The following is a 14,463-nucleotide window of genomic DNA, read 5'->3' as shown; positions in this document are numbered from 1 at the left end:
TATTTATTGCTTATTTATTTATTATTGTTTCTTTCTTTTTGTATTTGCATAGCTTGTTGTCTTTTGCATACTAGCTGAATACCCAAGCTGGTGCAGTGTTTCATTGATTCTGTCATAGTTATTATTCTATGGATTTATTAGGTGTGCCTGCAAGATAATGAATCTCAGGTGACATGCACTTTGATAATAAATTTACTTTGAACTTTGGTTAAAGAGTGGGGGGGGGGCGGGTATGGAGAGACAGAACAGATTTAATTACGACGAGAGTACAATGGATGTCATTTGGTAAGGCATTTGGAATTAAAACATTATGAAGTGCACAGAAGGAAACAAAGAGAGAAAGCAAAATGCAAAATGTAATTTTTCATATGGGAGGACGGTAGACATTGATGGACAAGGTTAAGTGCTGTACCAGTTTTGGTATATATTAGTGACCTAATAACTTTTCCAAATTTGCAAACAGTGCAAAGCTTGGATGTGTGCTAGATAACAAGGATAGCAATGGACTGCAAGAGCACATGGATAAAATATCTGAATGGGCAGGTCAGTCAGATGAAATTGTGTACAAAGGAGTGTGCGGTGGTGCATTTTGGCAGCAAGTTGTAGACAGTGTAAATGGAATGGCATAGCAGGAACCGAGACACCTGAGTATTAATCCCCAAAAGTCCAAGGAAATTTAGAAAATACTGGTTAGACCATACTTGGTCACCACACAATGGGACAGTTGCGGTTGTGCTGGTGAGAGTGCGGAGGGAATTTCCCAGGATATTGCCTAAATTAAAAGTCTTAATTTATGGGGAAAGAACAAATAAGCCAAGCTTGTTTTCCCTGGAGCAAATGAGGCTAATGGGTGATCTGATATAGAAGTAGTAAAGAAGTACAAGAGGCATTGGTAAGGTAGATGTTCATGGTATTTTTCCCATGACAGGGTTATCCTTTTAGACCTACAGCCATGTTTTAGTTTCAGCTGCCCCTATCATGAAGAACAGACGCTGATCAGAGCACCGCCCAATCTGGGTACAGGCATGTCTGGATTTCTCTATCAATAAGTAATAAATAAATAAGCAACAAATAGTGAGAACGTGATATGAAGAGTCCTTGAAAGTGAGTCCACAGGTTGTGGGAACAGGTCAGTCCACACATACACACTGGTCAGTGATAGGGCGAGTGAAGTTGAGTGAAATTATCCCTACTGGTTCAAGAGCCTGGTGGTTGAAGGGTCATAACTGTTCCTGAACCTGGTGGTGTGGGTCCTGATGTTCCTGTACCTTCTCACTGATGGCAGCAGCTAGAAGAAAGCGTGGCCTGGAAGGTGGGGATCCTTGATCATGGAAGCTACTTTCTTGCAACAGCACTCAGAGTAGATGTGCTCAGTGGTGAAGAGGGCTTTACCAGTCATGGACTGGGCCATATCCACTACTTTTTGTAGGCTTTTCCATTCAACGGCATTGGTATTTCCATACCAGGCCATGATGCAACTAGTCAATATACTCTCCGCTACAGATATATAGAAGCTTGACAAAGTTTTAGATGACTTGTTGAATCTTTGCAAACTTCTAAGAAAAAAAGAGGCACTGCCTTGCTGGACCCAGGACAGACCCTCTGAAACGATTAACACCGAGGAATTTAAAGTTACTGACCCTCTCCGCCTATGATCCCCCAATGAGACTGTCTCATTCCACATCCTACCAAAAAGTATAATCCTCAGTTGTGCCTGGCACTGTTCATTTATGGTTTACAAGAGTACTTTGTTTTCGTCAGATGTGTTATTCCAGAGGCATGGTGCTACTGACATGTGATACTGTTTGTTAGAGTACTGTTCCACAAAGATATGCCACTCTGAGGTATTGTACTAATGATGTACAGTTCCACTGAATCTGGCTTTGCAGACACATTGTACTGCTGGAAATGGTATTAGGTGTAGTAGAAATGGGGCTCTGAGGTATCATACAGTTCATCTAGTATTCCATTAGATCATGGCATTATAAGGAATGGCTCTGATGAAGTTTATATGAAAGGAAATTCTATGTTCTGCCTCCCCATTCCAAATCATGGTGAACATGCATTTTTGATTTCTGCTAACCTTTAAACTTTTATCTATAGTCAAGAGCACTTATTATAGCTATAACACCTGAAGAAAGGAGTTTATAAATTTACATTCAATACATTGTCAATCACAGTGAGGATTGGGCTTTCAGGGTATGGGAAGATGGATTATATGGTCATCCAAGCAAGCCACTACCAAAAAAGCATTCATCAATGAAAATATCTGTTGAACTCCATTAAAGAATCTTCCATGACAGTGAATGGCATAGTAATGGCGGGGATTGTGATTTCATGTTGCTTATGTAAGGGGGTTTCGACTTTTATGTTACTGCGGAAGCTAATTAAAATGGCGTATTTGTTATGTTAATCTGGGGAATGCGGCTTTGTTGTGTTAAACGCTGAGAAAGTTTGCGCTAGCATCTTGTTTTTGCTTTAGAGCGTGAAAAGAGAGTGCTAGTAACCAATTGGGGTAGTTGTTATGGTTTTGGTGTATTTGAAGATACTGTATGCGCGGGGTTTGGGGGGAGAAGGCGGAAGAGCGAGACAGAGGATGGATGAGGTGCTGTGAGTCCACTAACGGGGTCGGACCCCGAGTGGGACGTTCAGCGAGGAGACAGAGACGGACTCGTGTGGAGCGTCTGGTCGACCACCAGGCGGCCGGTCGAGGTGGTCCGAGGAGGTCGCAGGTTGAAGAAGGTGGTCCTTGAGCTCCAACGGTTTTTGTGCACGAAGAGATTGAACTTTGATAAGTGTGGCGCCTTTTATTTTCCTTTTATATTTTATTCTCTTTTAATTATATAGTTCCAGTAATATCTATAAACTGTAAATCATTTAATTGCATCTGGTGTATTGTCTGTTATTTGGGCGGGGTGGGGCACCTCACACAGCAACAACACAAACGAATTACCCAGTTTGCCAGGGCCAAGGCTGTTTCCCTAGACGACAGCGAGCCGAGCGACCCTGAGGGTGGCCGGGGGGGCTACACTTAAGAGATCAATGAACAGGGAGTCTACAAAGTTGGTCCTATGATTCCATAAAGAAGAATCTGGGTTGGATAAGTTTATAGTTTGGAACTTGAAAAGATTTATCTATGTAAGGGGAGTCAGTCTGTTGGGCACTGTTTCAAGATTGTTTACTGTAATTTCCTGTACAAAACTGTAAACATAAGAACATGAGAAATAGGAGCAGGAGTAAGCCATCTGGCCCATCGAGCCTGCCCTGCCGTTCAATAAGATCCTGGCTGATCTGTCCATAAACTCAGCTCTATCTACCTGCCTTTTCCCTATAACCCTTAATTCCCTTACTATGTAAAAGCCTATCTAACTGTTTCTTGAATATATTTAGTGAGGAAGCCTCAACTGCTTCCCTGGGCAGAGAATTCCACAGATTCACCACTCTCTGGGAAAAACAGTTTCTCCTCATCTCTGTCCTAAATCTTCTCCCCTGAGTCTTGAGGCAATGTCCCCTAGTTCTAGTTTCACCTACCAGTGGAAACAATTTTCCTACTTCTATCTTATCTATCCCTTTCAAAATTTTGTATGTTTCTATAAGATCCCCTCTCATTCTTCTGAACTCCAGAGAGTATAGTCCCAGGCGACTCAATCTCTCCTCATAGGTTAACCCCTTCATCCCTGGAATCAGCCTAGTGAACCTCCCCTGCACTGCCTCCAAAGCCAGTATATCCTTCCTCAAGTATGCAGACCAGAACTGCACACAGTACTCTGGGTGCAGCCTCACCAGTACCCTGTATAGTTGCAGCATGACCTCCCTGCTCTTGAATTCAATCCCTCTAGCAACGAAGGCCAACATTCCATTTGCCTTCTTAATAACCTGTTGTAACTGCAAACCAACTTTTTGTAATTCATGAACAAGCACTCCCAAGTCCCTCTGCACAACAGCATGCTGCAATCTTTCCCCATTTAAATAATAATCTGCTCTTCTATTATTCCTTTCAAAGTGGTTGATCTCGCATTTACCAATGTTGTATTCCATCTGCCAGATCTTGGCCCACTCACTGAACTTATCTATATCCCTCTGCAGACTCCCCACATCCTCCGTACAATTTGCTTTTCCACTCAGTTTAGGGTCATCAGCAAATTTTGCTACGCTACACTCAGTCCCCTCTTCCAAATCATCAATGTAAATGGTAAACAGCTATGGGCCCAGCACCAACCCCTGTGGCACCCCACTCACCACTGACTGCCAACCGAAGAAACACCCAATGGTACCAACTCTCTGCCTTCTATCGGTTAACCAATCCACTATCCATGTCAATACACTTCCTCTGACTCCATGCATCCATATCTTATTTATAAATCTGTTGTGCGGCACCTTATCCAATGCCTTCTGGAAATCCAAGTATACGACATCCACCTGTTCCCCTCTATCCACTGCACTCATTATGTCCTCAAAGAACTCTAGTAAGTTTGTCAAACAGGACCTGCCCTTTCTGAATCCATGATGCGTCTGTCTAATGGAACTTTCTAAATGTTTTGCTATTTCTTCCTTAATGACAGCTTCAAGCATTTTCCCGAAAACAGTAAAGGAGAACAAAACAATTATTACTCCAGATCCAATGCAGCGCAAACAAAAGACAAAGAACACAATATTTAAAAACACAACAAATATAAATACATAAGATAGCCTATCTACATAGATTGATGGGGTGTATGGGGCTTCAGGGAGGGGTAGCACCTCTGATGGGGGAACATGTTGCATCCTTTTCAAAGCGTTTGTCCACCTCTGGTCCCCACCTGGCACTCAGCTCTCACCTGTAGCTGTTTGCTTGTGACAGCAGCCACACCCCGGGCAACAGCTTTGACAAGCCGGCTAAACCAGGTGAGGGTAGCCGACGGGTCTTAAACCCTCAGTGAGATAGGGAGTTGTCTATCCCAGCATGTGAAGACAGACTCCAGCTGACTGAGTGGATGAGACAAATGGTAGGTCCAACAGTCAAGAAGGTGGTCTCTGCAAGCGTCGTGGAACGCGTAGAGCAGGACAAGACACAGAAGACGTCCTGGTCATCCAATGCGCCTAGTCCCATCTCCAGCCATCTCGACTCTGTCTTGCCACTGGATCCAGATGGGAATTGGGAAGAGAGAGTGAGGCTGATGCTGCGCAACGCTCCCTCACTTAAATCTAAATCAAGCGCTAGTCTGGACACCATCATAAACAGCCGGCTGGTGGCGCAGTGACATCAGCGCCGGACTCCGGAGCAAAGGAACCCGAGTTCGAATCTAGTCCAGCCGCTCCTGGGCACGCTTTCCATCCGTGCGGGTTGAGTGTCGTGCTAGCAACTCGACCTCGTAAAAAGTACTAATGGTGTCGAGGTCTTCATTGATGACGATGGACGAACCTTATACATAGATTGACTATATGTAGATAAAGTGATGCCAGGCTGTACATAAGGTGACTGACAGGAAATAATAAAGTAGTGGCGGAGTTAGTGGGTGGAGGTGTTGATCAGCCTTACTACTTGGGGAAAGTAACTGTTTCAGTTTCTGATGGTCCTTGTGTGCATGCTATGTAGCCTCCTCCTTGTTCGGAGTGGAACAAATAATCCACGAGCAGGGTGTATGGGATCCTTCATGATGTTACTGGCTCATTTCTGGCAGCTTTCTGTATATATGTCCTTGATGGTGGATAGGTTGGTGCCAGTGATGCGTTGGGCATTTTGACTACCCGCTGTACAGCCTTCCTAGCCACCGCAATGTAGTTTCCGTACCAAGCAGTGATGCATCTTGTCGGGATACTCTCCAAAGCGCGTCTGTAAAATGACACGAGTATGGATGTGTGAAGTCCGGCTTTCTTCAGCCACAAAAGTAGAGGTATCAGTGAGCTTTCTTTGACTGTGTAGGATGTGTTCTGGGACCATGAGATTTTGTGTGTGATGTGCACTCCCAGGAGTTTAAAACCGCTTGCAGTTTCCATTGTTGTGAAGCCGATATAAATGGGGGTGCGAGTTCTCCTGAAATCAGTAACCATCTACTTTCTCTTGAAAACATTAATGAAGAGATTATTTGCCTGGCACAAGGCCTTGAGCTCTTCCACCTCGCCGTAGGCTGTCTCATCATTGTTAGTGATGAGTCCAACCTCTGGCATATCATTGGCGAACTTGACAATGTTATTGCTCGGATGTTTGGCTGTGCAGTCACGTGAGCAGAGTGTGCAGCAATGGGCTCAGCACACAGCCCTAGGGGGAACCCATGTTGAGGATGATGGGGAGCAAGGCATGGCAATACATCCTGACTATCTGAGGTCAGTTCATTAGGAAGTCCAACATCCAGTTGAACAGTGGTGTATTTAGAACGAGTAGGAGTATGTTCACGAGGTCTGTGGGACAATAGTGTTGAATGCCAATCTGAAATCCAGAAATAGCCATCTGACATAAGTGTCCTTACTTTTTAAGTGTGTCAGAGCCAGGTGCATGACAGATGCTATGTTGGTAAGTATATTGGTGAGTGTCCAATGTGGCAAGAATGAAGATTTTGATAGGTGCCTTTATCAGTTATTCAAATCATTTCATGATTATTGGCATCTGTGCCATTGGGCAGTAGTCTTTTAGTTCTGAAGGTGTAGAGTTCTTTGGTACAGGGATGATGCTAGCTGATTTGCATGGGCAGCAGCCTGGATGAGTGAAATGTTGAAAATGTCTGTGAAGACCTCAGTGAGCTGGTGTGCAAACTTTGAGTGCTCAGCCTGGGGTGCTGTCTGGCACAGCCACCTTAAGGGTGTTGACTCTCCAGAGTCCTTCTCTGTTTCTGTTACAAACAGTGGCTGCTTACCTGGGAAGGGAGTAGTTTTCATGCTTAGTGTTGTGTTGCATGCTTCGAAGTGTGCATAGAAGTTGCTTAGAGCATCAGAGAGGGAGGTATCACAGGTAAGTTGACGTTGATTTTCCTTGCATAGTCAGTAATGCCCTTGATACCCAGCCACATATGCCAGGGACCATTATCAAACAGGTGTTACTGAATTTTTTGCATGTTGGCAGTCTTTGACCTCTTGATGCCCAAGATGAGATTTCTCCTGGAGCTCTTAGAGTTGTTCTGTCACTGGTCTTGAAGGCAGCATCCAGGCATTTAGTAGGGAGTGCAGCTCTGCATACAGTCAGAGCTTCAGGTTGAGCCATGAGATGATTGTTCTTGAGGTATCAATGTCATCTACACACTTACTGATGTAGCTGGTGATAGGTGAGGCATATTCCTTGAAGTCTGTGCCTTCTTTGTTTGTGGTGGCCTTCTTGAACATCTGCCACTTGGTCCGTTCAAAACAGTCCTGAAGCATAGAGATTGCCTCATTAGGCCACATAGTGATGGTCCTCTTGACTGGTTTCTCCATTTTCAGCATAATGCTAGGATTAACATTATGGAGATATGGTAAGAGAGGCCAAAATGAGAGCATGGGATGGCTTTGTAAGTATTGTAAAAACTCTTTGTATAAACATGGTCCAGTCTGTTTGTTCCCCTAGTGGCCATGGTGATGTGTTGGTGAAATTTGGGTAAAATGCCTTGCAGGTTAACATGAATGAAATCTCCTGCAATTATGAAGGGACAGTTCGGATGCTTGTTTTGTAGAGACCTGAAGATACTGTAAAGCTCTCCCAGTGCATCCTTGGCATTCGCTCACAGGGGGAATGTAGATAGCGGTGATGAACATAACAGTAAACTCCCTTGGCAGGTAATATGGCAGTCGTTTAATTAGACACACAGATTCCACCTCCTTTGGATTTCCCTGACAAGGAGTTCCTTTCTTCGTAGAACAAAGTCATCCTACCAAGTGGAAATGCAGAGTCAGGCATGTTGTTTAGCCACGTTTTAGTGAAAACCAGAATGCAGCAGTATCTCATCTCTTTCTGTGTGTTCATTCTCAATCTCAGCAAGTCCATTTTATTATCTAGCAAGTGGATGTTGGACACGAAAAGTGATGGTTTTGCTGGTCTGGTTGGCTCAGCTCACTGTCTCACTAGTGTCCGGCTCTCTTACGGCATTTCTGCTTCCTCTCACTCTGCCTCTACCTGACACTTCTTCAGCTGAGTTGCTCAGCCAGGCCTGGTGTCTGTAGAATCCCTATTCTGCTGAGCACCGCTATTAACTCCGCTGCCGGAAGATTAAATGTAATTTTGCATAAGAGTTCAGTGGTGCTGTATTCGTGGAACTTTGGACAAATGAAATTCCTGACTAGAAACCTTAAAACACTGTTTAAGAGTTTAAAGCTAGCACCATTATTGGGAGCTGGAGTAGTTGCTGCGTCCCTGCATGCCACCATCATCACTTGCTAAACTTGGGACACAATCAGACACATTGGGTTTGGGCTTTGAAGCAAGGATTAGGAAACTCTGAGCATGGGGGTGGGGCACGAACCTATTACTCACTTGGTGGCAACAGTAGTCAGATTTGTATCTGAATTGGAAAAACTGGGAGCACAATGGATTAAGCCAATTAGTTTAAGGTGTGTACGGTTGTTTCTCAATCATCCAAGAACTATACAAACAATCAAGACATGGTCAAGGACTGAGAAGCATTTTGTAGCTACAAATGACAGAGAGTGCATTTGGAAAATGGGAAATACAGTGGCATGTAAAAGCTTGGGCACCCTGGTCAAAATTTGTTACTGTGAATAGCTAAGCGAGTAAAAGATGACCTGATTTCCAAAAGGCATGAAGTTAAAGATGACACATTTCTTTAATATTTTAAGCAAGATTACTTTTTTATTTCCATCTAAAGATTCAAAATAGCAAAAAAAGAAAAGGGCCCGAAGCAAAAGTTTGGGCACCCTGCATGGTCATTATTTAGTAACACCCCCTTTGGCAAGTATCACAGCTTGTAAACGCTTTCTGTAGCCAGCTAAGTGTCTTTCAATTCTTGTTTGGGGGATTTTGGCCCATTCTTCCTTGCAAAAGCTTCTAGTTCTGTGAGACTCTTGGGCCATCTTGCATGCACTGCTCTTTTGAGGTCTATCCACAGATTTTCGATGATGTTTAGGTCAGGGGACTATGAGGACCATGGCAAAATCTTCAGCTTGTGCCTCTTGAGGTAGTCCATTGTGGATTTTGAGGTGTGTTTAGGATCATTATCCTGTTGTAGAAGCCATCCTCTTTTCATCTTCGGCTTTTTTACAGACGTTGTGATGTTTGCTTCCAGAATTTGCTGGTATTTAATTGAATTCATTCTTCCCTCTACCAGTGAAATGTTTCCCATGCCACTGGCTGCAACACAAGCCCAAAACATGATCGATCCACCCTCGTGCTTAACAGTTGGAGAGATGTCCTTTTCATGAAATTCTGCACCATCTTTTCCTCCAAACATACCTTTGCTCATTGCGGCCAAAAAGTTCTATTTTAACTTCATCAGTCCACAGGACTTGTTTCCAAAATGCATCAGGCTTGTTTAGATGTTCCTTTGCAAACTTCTGATGCTGAGTTTTGTGGTGAGGACACAGGGAAGGTTTTCTTCTGATGACTCTTCCATGAAGGTCATATTTGTGCAGGTGTCGCTGCACAGTAGAACAGAACACCACCACTCCAGAGTCTGCTAAGTCTTCCTGAAGGTCTTCTGCAGTCAAATGGGGGTTCTGATTTGCCTTTCTAGCAATCCTACGAGCAATTCTCTCGGAAAGTTTCCTTGGTCTTCCAGACCTCAACTTGACCCCCACCATTCCTGTTAACTTCCATTTCTTAATTACATTACAAACTGAGGAAACGGCTACCTGAAAACACTTTGCTAACTTCTTATAGCCTTCTCCTGCTCTGTGGGCATCATTTATTTTAATTTTCAGAGTGCCAGGCAGCAGCTTAGAGGAGCCCATGGCTGCTGATTGTTGGGACAAGGTTTGAGGAGTCAGGGAATTTATAAAGCTTTGAAATTTGCATCACCTGGCCTTTCCTAACGATGACTGTGAACAAGCCATAGCCCTAACAAGCTAATTAAGGTCTGAGCCCTTGGTAAAAGGTATCTGAGAGCTCAAATCTCTTGGGATGCCCAAACTTTTGAATGGTGCTCCTTTCCTTTTTTTCACTCTAAAATTATACAAAACAAAAATAATACACTAACCTTGCTTAAAATGTTGAAAAGAATATTTAATCTTTATGACCTTTGGAGATCAGTTCATCTTCTACTCACTTAACTATTCACAGTAACAGAAATTTTGACCGGGGTGCCCAAACTTTTGCATGCAATTGTAGATTGAGCTGAACTGTTTAAATATTGAATAGAGATGCCCCATACAAGCACTGAGGGCAAGGCAGATGCTTGCAACAGTAAGGTGTTCAAGAATACTAGGTGTGGTGGGTTTTTGCAAATAACACTATTGATGGAAACAGATATGAGTGGGATCATTGAGGATATGGAATTGGATTTAAAAAATAGTAAAAAAAAATCCAATTCAAGTCTAGACCAAAAGACTAAGAGTGGCCAGGAAACAGAACTGAGCACTAACGCAATTTAGGAAAATGATATAACAAATTCAACAGTGCACAAAACAATTAGCCACTGCGGAGAGTAGCAAATACATAAAAATGTATGAGAAATGTTCCATGGAGAAAAGGATATGAAAATTATCTCAGATGGAGAATAGGCCACAATTACCAGATGGACAGCCACAGTTCTAATTTTAATGAAACTATCATATCTCTCAGGAGATCCTCATTTTCCAGATGCAATGCCTTGAAATATTGAAATACTGAGGTTTTACATTTTTAAGCCTTCCTCACTCACAGCTTGTGTGCTCGATCAAAGACCATCAAAGTCTGCCAAAATGACCTGTAAAGATTTTTTTTGGGCTTTTCCCAAAAATACTAGTTCTGGAAAATTTGTAAGAATTCTGTCTCCTTTTCAACTATTCTATTTCCATTTCTCCTCTTACTTACTTTAGCTTCATGTCTCTTCTTTATATCAAACCCTTCATTTCTCACTTTCCAGGCTTCTTTTAAACTTTAATATTAAATTGTCACCATATGGGTGTTAACTGATTTTAGCCCATTTCCAGCACTGGTCACTTCATTTTGCTTTAACTGTATTGGGAAACACTCAGCATGGGTCAGCCAGCAGAGGAGCACTCAATCGCAGACACCTTCATAAACTTGCTTCAGGCTCCTTGTCACAACAACACCTTTCCCACCCCAGATCTTCAAGGCAGTCCATCACTTGAGATTTCTGCATTACCTGTTAGTTTTGTTTCCACTGTTCTTTGCTCCCTACTATAACTACTCAGGACTGTTGAGACTGCAGATGACTGCAAACAGATGATGTACAATTACAATCATGCTACGGAACGTGCTGGAAGGTCAGAACTTTAAAACAGAAGATAGCTTGAACCATATTGCAATGACTGAAATAGGGTAGAGGCATTACAAACTTGACAATAGTTTGCTGATCATCAGCCCATATGGATTTAATAAAACATCCTTTTACTTGTTGTCAACATAGCTCAATCACTAAAGACTTAAAATAAGTTAACTATAACAAAATTCAAGATTGTTTAATGTCATTTCCAGTACGCAAGTGTAAAGGAGAATGAAATAATTGTTACTCCGGACCTGATGCAGCACAAAGAAAAATCTTAATAAGATAAAAACACAATAATAAAAAATAGACTAATTATAAATACATAAGACAGCTTTTATACATAGATTGATATTACGTCCATAAAGTATATGTACATGTAAACTATATTTACATCTCTACATTTCTATGCCGAGGGACTGATTTCAATCGTTATTTATAATAAACATAGTGAACAATTTGAAAGTAATTGCATGGGGTTCAATGAAATACCTAATTCAATGAGACAAGTCTCACAAAATTCAAAATTAAGGATAGATATTAATATTCCACTACAAATTTTCAACCAAGGGATTTTTAATTTTAAAATACCCAAAATAAATAACTTGGCAAGAATGACTTTAAAATGGCTAATATAATGATCAAAATCACTCACGAATCTTCTTCAATGGACAGCATTTGCACCTTCATTTTGATCTTCTCTGCTGCCTCAGAAGCAATACTCTCCAGCAAATGGAAGTCATTCTGGTTGAAGATTTCATTTTCTTCCAGAGGACCAACAATCTATCAAGGTTTTAAAGTTAAACTTAGGTTTGGCCACTCAATGGATAATGACTACTGACATCTTTGATATACAAGTTTCCACTGATTAAATAATACCATGCTTTTATCTGTGCCCTAAGATGTCAATAGTTTAAAAAGCTTCAATTGAAGCTTGATGCTGAGATGAAAAGGCTCAACTTTTTTCACTTTGACTGAAGACAGGTGGGAAATGAAAATAAATGAGGAAAATGGATTTTCTTTTATTCTTTCAGACAAAAATGACAGTAGAAAATTTTTCGCTCCTAAACCTACAATTATTGCTTACTTTTTTTTACAAATTCTTGATCATGTTTAACAGTACTTTTGTTTCAAAATCATTATTTCATAATTTCTGATTTCTACTTGCTGCACATAAGCATTCTCTCCATTAAACCGTGATTAATGCTTCACTCTCTGACAGAGCTTTGTGCTTGGTATTCCATCCAAAAGTTGAGCAGCATAAATTATTTCCTTTAGACAGCTGCATTACTTTCAAGAGTGCAGGAAATTGTAAAGTCTTGCTGTGTAAATCTTTACAGCACATGGCAGTATACTAAGTAAACTTACAGTAATGGAAAACCAATCAGAGTCATATAGTTGAGATGTTTGGAGGGCTCACTAGGACAGCAAAGATTATTTTATTTTACCAACCACTATAGTTCAACATGATGGGAGTACTAGCAGATATCTCAGTGCGCAGTCCAAGAAGAAAAATAGATACACAGTTTAGAAAACAAGGGGAAAGTAGAGAGTTGGGACAGAGAACTGATAGCATGAATGAAAAAGGACAAACCCGAAAAAAATCTGCAGGTGCTGGAAATACAAGCAACGCACACAAAATGCTGGAGAAACTCAGCAGGCCAGGCAGCAACTATGAAGAAGAGTAAACAGTGACATTTCGGGCTGAAACCCTTAATCAGGACTGGAAAAACAGATGAGAAGTCAGAGTAAGAAGATGGGTGAGGAGGGAAGGAAGAAGTACAAGTAGTAGGTGATAGGTGAAACCAGGCAGGGGTGAAGTAAAGAGTTGGGAAGTTGATTGGTAAAAGAGATAAAAAGCTGGAGAAGGGTGAATCTGATAGGAGACGGTAGAAGACCATGGAAGAAAGGGAAGGGGTAGGAGCACCAGGGTGAGGTGATGGGCAGGTAAGGAGCTAAGGTGGGCGAGGGAAATGGCAATGGGGAATGGTGAAGGTGGGGGAGAGGCAATTACCAGAAGTTCAAGAAATCGATGTCCATGCTATCAGGTTGGAGGCTACCCAGACGGAATATAAGGTGTTGCTCCTCCAACCTGAGTGTGGCCTCATTGCAGCAGTAGAGGAGGTCATGGACTGACAGGTTGGAATGGGAATGGAAAATTGAATTGAAATGAGTGGCCACTGGAATATCCAGCCTTTTCTGGTGGATGGAATGAAAAAACAATTACAAAAGCAAGGAGTGAGCCATAGAAAGACAGGAAAAATATTCATTTCAGATTTCCAGAGATTGGGGTGCCATGTTTGAATGACTGTTCACTAATGGAGGAACATGGCAGGTGTTCAGGAGGTGTGGAGAATGCATGAAGTAATAGAAGGCAGACAACACCAATGCATGCCAAAGGGTTTGCTATAATATAGTGATAGTCATTCAGCGCACACACAGGCCCGTCAGCCCACTGAGTCTGCACTGACCATCAAACACCCATTTATACTAATCCTATTTTATTCTCCCTACGTTACCATCGACACCCCCCCATGAGATTCTACACACTGGAGGCAATTTATAGCAGCCAACTAACTTACCAACCTTGTAATAATCTTAAACTAGTTCTGGAATTACGCACAGAATACAGATGGAACTTTCTGTGAATGGAGTCAGGAGGAATGAGGAATGTATTGTAGGAAGGAACAGGGACTGTACTGATTTTTAACAAAATGAATTTTATCAGAAGAGATAAGGTTTAAACTAGTCAAGTTTTAGTTGAATGAGGGCATGAAAGCAGCTTTTGGTAAAGAAAGGAAATAAATTGGAACAGGAAGAATCAATTGTCTATTCTGGCACCAGATTAAAAGTGGGATAGGAGGATTATGTTTGAGTCCTAGTGGTTTCAAAGACTGAGATTACATTCTTACAAACTTCTCTTAGACAGTAGCCAAGCAGCTTATTGAAGCTAAAGTTGGAGAAGCAGCCAGAGACCAGGGTTTCTCATGCGGGGTTCCGCAAGAGCTCACTGGGGTTCTGCAAGAGGTGATAAAAAACATTATTTTTTTAAACCGTGAGTATCGTTTGCCTTAAGAGTTTTGAAAATTTATGAAAGGGGAAGAAAAATTAATTTCAAGAAAGGTAAGCTAAGTTTACT

The 14,463-nt window shown here is 41.9% G+C and overlaps 1 protein-coding gene across 2 annotated transcripts in view; it reads right to left on the bottom strand.

Moving 5' to 3' along the window:
- The window catches only part of uggt1 (UDP-glucose glycoprotein glucosyltransferase 1), a 171,472-nt gene that overhangs the window by 68,755 nt on the left and 88,254 nt on the right, over positions 1-14,463 (bottom strand). For both annotated transcript variants that reach the window (XM_072255645.1, XM_072255646.1), the window contains one exon: positions 11,980-12,107. In XM_072255645.1, coding sequence (XP_072111746.1) covers positions 11,980-12,107 — 128 coding nt within the window. The remainder of the gene's footprint in view (positions 1-11,979; positions 12,108-14,463) is intronic.

The sequence above is a fragment of the Mobula birostris genome, chromosome 4, assembly GCF_030028105.1.
Source record: "Mobula birostris isolate sMobBir1 chromosome 4, sMobBir1.hap1, whole genome shotgun sequence".
Classification (NCBI taxonomy): domain Eukaryota; kingdom Metazoa; phylum Chordata; class Chondrichthyes; order Myliobatiformes; family Myliobatidae; genus Mobula; species Mobula birostris.
The sequence above is the reverse complement of the archived record's forward strand: the minus strand, read 5'-3'. Positions and strand labels throughout refer to the sequence as shown.